The sequence below is a fragment of the Trypanosoma cruzi genome, genomic scaffold (assembly GCF_000209065.1).
Source record: "Trypanosoma cruzi strain CL Brener 1047053517147 genomic scaffold, whole genome shotgun sequence".
Classification (NCBI taxonomy): Eukaryota; Euglenozoa; class Kinetoplastea; order Trypanosomatida; family Trypanosomatidae; genus Trypanosoma; species Trypanosoma cruzi.
The window spans coordinates 111,725-116,985 of NW_001849487.1; the positions used below are offsets into that span (position 1 = coordinate 111,725).

The following is a 5,261-nucleotide window of genomic DNA, read 5'->3' on the forward strand; positions in this document are numbered from 1 at the left end:
GCCTTCTTGTCCGCATCTCTCCTTCTCTCTCTCTTTTTTTTTTCTCTTTTCTCTTTTTCTCCCACCCCACGCATCTCAGATTTCTCTTTTCTTCCCTCCTTCCATTTCCCCCCTCTCTTCCACCCCGTCCTTCGCTCCGTCCTGCTCTTCTAATCCACGTTGATTATCTCCGGGCTCAGCCCTGTCGTCTGTGTTGCTCCCGCCCCAATGTCGGCAGATGAGCAGAACACATCCCCATTGCTGCTGAGCGCGTGGCGTGTCATGTTCGCCGCTGCACATGCAAGCTGCTCTAACCGCACCAGTGTCTCCTCCTCCGACGGCTGCAGGGCTCGACCCGCCTTTAGCCAGCGCAAAACCGACCGCACCGTATCTTCACTGCGCTGCAGCGGCAAAAAGAACTGGCCCTCGTGGCCGTCAATCACACTCTGTGAAAAAGTGGAAGTTGCGTGTGGCGCAAACTCAACCAAAGAGCCCGCCGACTGACTGCTCTTCGCTGCGTGACCGCTTCGTGACAGAAGACTCTTCCACTCTTCCAAGCGATGGGCTAAAAAACCCTCACAATCACGCATACTGAAATCTGTGTCAGCAACATCACCTCCCTGCAGCAGAACCCTCAGCGCGGTCGTCACTGCCTCCGAAAGTCGAAGTTGGCCCAACGGCACAACCGCGTTGCGCTGTGCAAAGTTCCGGAGACACACGGCGGCGTGATATCGAAGCATCCCATCCACCCGAACTTCTTTTCCATCTTCGGTTAGAGCGAAGCTAATGTCCACAAGACGGCGTATGCACGCCAGAAAAGTCGGGTCTTCAGAGAGTACAAATCCCGTCACAGCAACAAGCTCTGCCGCCACAAAACGTGCGCACTCGCAAATAGCATAGGAGGTATTTAATTCCTCCGCAAGTTTTTGAAGAACTTTCGTAGCGATCAGAAGAACAGCCGTGATGCTTTTAGGCGAATTAGTCCGCTCCAGTATGTTATGCACCCTCTCCGGGACAGATGCAATAATGATGCAAATGCGTGATGCCATTTCGCTGTTGATCTTCAAAGAGGAGTAATCCTGCCATTCCGTGAGCACAGCCCGGAGTTGATCATGAATTGCTTTTGCCTCTTCCTCCGTACCGCCTAACACCTCCTCTTTTGGGATCGACCTCTCGTTCCACCACTGATAGACAGACGATTGGTGGTAAAGAACATTCACCAGAGTACAAAATGAGGTGGGGTTTAATGACGAGATACGTGTTGCTGTTGTTTCTGCAAACGACCCATAAAGTGATTTCGGTGGGCGCTGCAGCTGTCTGCAGATCTCCGTCAGAAGCACCGCCAGGGCGTTCAGAAGGCGTCGCAAGCATGTCGCCCTGTCGCGTGATTCCGCTGGAAGCTCACGGAGGGCGCGGAGCTGCTCTTCGCCAAGCTGTAGCAGCTCCACTCCAAGTCCCTCCCGGTCCGCGTTGGACAGTCGGCTCAGCACGGCCTCCCACACCAACAGCACACGCGCTGCACTGGTGTCATTTGGCACAAGGAGCGCTGTCATGAGTAAACTAAACACACGGCAACGCAGCAGCGAGCCACCGCCTGGCGACCCTTCCTTGTCGCACCACTCCCCGCCCCGTATGGCATCCACACTTCTACATGCAAGGCTTCGAAGAAGCAAAAGCAGCTGCGCGTTGAGATGCACCTCGCCTGAGGACTCGGCAGCCCCATCGTCGTCTTGTTCTGGAAAGAACACGGCGCGTGGAAGATTCCTTGCGTGTCGCACTATTCTATGGCACAGAACTATGTCAGGGTCCTTGTCACATGGCGCTGCTAGAACTGTTTTTACTGTTGTTTCTGCTGCTTCTGTCGTCTCCTCTTGTTCCGCCACATCCGAGAAGACAAGCTGCATATCGGGCAACCATAAGAGAAATGCGGCCAGTATTCTCTCCACATATGCCCGGTCGCAGACCTGGAAGGAGCGTGTTGCTGCTAACATTGCAGCCAATGCCGCTACTGAAGAGCCAGCGGCAACAGACGCCGTTGCCAACTCCGCCGTCGCAGCCGGAGGTGGGTCGGCAAGACATTGTAGAAGCAATCTCAAATGTTCACCCCCTGAAAGTGGTGACGACGCAGAAAACGAAGATCCCATCGCCTCCAAAATGGCCAGCAAGCGGACAACGATGCACTGGTGTAGCTGCTGCGCTGCCTCCTTATGACCACTCGTTGCAACCGTGAGGCAAACGATAGCGTGAAGCCCCACAATCGACTGAACCAACCTCTCGTCTCGAGCCGCAATAAAAGGATGCGCTCGCACCGCTGAAACAACATGAGAAGCAACAAAAGAAGCCAATTTTATCTTTTTCGCATCGGACCAGTCGTGAGAAAAGACATGGTGGTGTAGCTGGGAGAGCATGAACTGCAGGATCCCACTGTATACGGGTGGACTAATGGTATTGAGTGAGGAAACAGAAAGAAGCAGTTTCCAAGCTGCATTCATCAACGCCAGATTGTGCCCCGCCTCAATCAAACCACACAGACGCAACAACTCGGGAAGAGCATTCGCCTCATCTAACAGCACGGCATCCGCCTTCACTTCCCTCAACGCCGACATTTGTCCCGATGTCAATGCAGCCCGAAGTGCGTCAAGAGTAGCACTTGCCATCGTCTCCTGCGTCTGTGGCATTACTATTTCGACTCTCCTTCCTTAGGAACCCTACCCCGTCCCTCTCTCTCTCTTCTTTTTTCTTCTGCAGCTAAGCCCACCCACACGCGAAGACCCTCACGTGTCCGTGGCACACTCTCCCGCACCCTGTGTGCAAATGATCCAAGAAGCAGACAAAGAAAACAAAAAACAAAAAAAAACGACGATGACGCGTGGGGAGATGCAGTCATGAAAACACATGGCATCTGCAGAGGTGTTTGGTTTCAGTTTCCAACTCTACCCCCCCCCCTCAAATGGAAAAAAGCTACGGAACACTCTTAAGAGGGAAAAAAAAGGCCTTCACACGGTATCAGGGCAAACGCCGTGTTTTCTTCGCACGTTATTTCCTTACATGACCCAAACGATTCGTATAAAATTCCCACGGCAGGAAACACCCCCGTGCTCGTCTCCCCGTTGTGTTATTCTTCAATGGTCGCGGCACACGGTAAGGTCGCCCATTTTAGCCCCCGAGTGCCTGCGGGACAGTGCACATGGCTTTTTTGCTGCATTATCCGACTACCCTGAGGCACTAAATGTGAAAACGCCTCGACGCAAAAAAATGAAATCTCAAACCCCCCAACTCAGCCTTTTCACGTGGCGTTCCCCGAAACAGACGGACAGACACACACCAAGACAACAACAAAAAAAAGGGGACAGAGTTCTAAAATAAACGCAAAGCCGGAGAAGCGGCATGATGGTACACAGCACATCCACAGCGAAAGGCCGACTCATAGGAAACACAATTCCTCTTTTTTTTCTTTTTTTTTTTGTTTGTGTGTTAGAGAGCCAAAATTGTTTTTTAAAATCTATCGATCTAACCTTTCATCGTAGAAGGCAAAGATCCGCCAAAATCCATTGGACGCGTGAAAAGAAGAAAACACTCCAATGGAGGTGCGACAGACAAGATCTCCACTCTAAACCCTTCCGGGCCTTATCTTTGCTTTAAAAAAGACGTCCTTGCGTGTTCCCCATCAGCTTAAATTTCGGCACGCATACTGACATTAGGCATCTCTCTTTTTCTTTTTTTTTTTTTTTTCTCTCTCTCTTTCTCTCTTCTTCTTCTTCTTCTTTGGCTCTTCTACACTGAAACAAAGTGAAAACTCTATGGCTAAGTGCATCCATTCATTCATACGTACATACATAGATACCTGCGGTGAAAATTTGTGCCTCTATCTCTATCGATGTTGAATTTGAAGCGTCATGGGTGGAGCAGGGGGTACCCGCACCGGTGTGGCCTTGACCGCCTTTTCAATTCCTGGTGAGTCACCAACATCATTGTTGATGGAAAGACTCTGGGAAGGGACCTCAACATCTCCACTTTCATTTGTCCTTTCCATCCCAACCTCCTGTGCGAAAACCTCCCTTGCAACCCTTGTCGCATCGACGTGTTCGATCCACTGCAGCACGTGCTGTACCCGGGCATTCAACTGTACATTGCGTTCCTCCAGCCTCGAGATTGACTCACGGTGCTCCAATGCCAGCGCCTGCAAGGCAGCCTCCAGCTCTTCACAACGTGCTTCGGCTCGCACAGCCCTTTGTTGCACATCTCGTAGTGATCCCTCCAAAAACTCCAGGCGGGGCTGAAAGGCCACTTCATCATTCCCCGTTTTCAAACCTCCCGTCCCGCCCGACACCGTCCGTGATGACATCCCCACCCCAACAGAGGACGCCCTTCTCGCAAATGTCGGCACTTGATGGGAGGGCTGAGACTGGATCACTGGAGTAAACTTCTGGTGATTCTTGTCCCTTTCCGCCGTCAGTTTACACCTTGAGCTGTTCTTAAGTTTCATACCCTCCATCCACGGCCGGCTGCGATTTTCAACACTTGCATCGCGCGTCACTCGCCGAGGCTCCGTTCGCGGAGCACTTACGGTGGGTTTCACGCGGGGCGTTGGACGGTTTTGATTCCAAGCAGGGCGTGCCGGCGATTCGCCCCGCGGTGTTCTCTTCATCGGGCTCGATCGTGCCGTATGCACTCGATCCGGCGAAGCACTTCGCCGTTGGCAGCCTTCACATGGCGTTCGTTGCTGCGAAGGCGTTATCTGGCGGGGTGGAGGCGAATCGTCCGTCAACTCTCCCATTGCGGCAACCGCGGCGGTACTAGTCGCACGGACACTGCGCAAGAGCTCTTCAATTTTTACAGTGTTTGTGGGGCTTTCCAATTCTCGTAGCTGAGCTGTCTGGGGACGATATTGCTGGTCCGTGCCCACCTGTGCTGGCCGATAGTGATCGCTCAGTGTGCTCGCCTGCATTTGCCGTTCATTTGGATTACTCCGAAACATGCGGGTTCCAGTAAACAACAACGACGACGACGACGTTGATGGCTCCAGCGTTGGTACTCGGACAGCGGGGGCTTGGGCCACACGCGGAGCGACACCCTGAGCAAGCATCGTGGCCTCTCTTGTTGTGTAGGATCGTTTCTCTGCGGTCTCTCAGTGTTTATCGTCTTTTTTCCTTCCCTCTTTCTCCCTTATTTTTACTGCAGTCACACAACCCCCCACGCACCCCTCTTCCTCTTGGAATAAAGTGTAGCCTCCACCAAAAAAAAAAAAAAAAAAAAAAAAAAAGAGGGGGTACACACAGCAA

General features: G+C 52.4%; 2 protein-coding genes across 2 annotated transcripts, besides 4 other annotated features; both read right to left on the reverse strand.

The window, feature by feature from the left end:
• Positions 1 to 5,261: a sequence feature (heterozygous, Esmeraldo-like haplotype).
• Positions 16 to 148: a sequence feature (CT-rich).
• On the reverse strand, positions 150 to 2,657 carry Tc00.1047053511623.10 (hypothetical protein, conserved; the record flags this gene model as incomplete). Its single annotated transcript, XM_799014.1, has 1 exon — positions 150 to 2,657. One exon carries the CDS (start codon positions 2,655 to 2,657, stop codon positions 150 to 152), a length of 2,508 nt encoding a protein of 835 aa, XP_804107.1.
• Positions 3,688 to 3,745: a sequence feature (CT-rich).
• Positions 3,851 to 5,065, reverse strand: Tc00.1047053511623.20 (hypothetical protein, conserved; the record flags this gene model as incomplete). The annotated part of the gene is made up of 1 exon (XM_799015.1): positions 3,851 to 5,065. One exon carries the CDS (start codon positions 5,063 to 5,065, stop codon positions 3,851 to 3,853), a length of 1,215 nt encoding a protein of 404 aa, XP_804108.1.
• Positions 5,216 to 5,242: a microsatellite.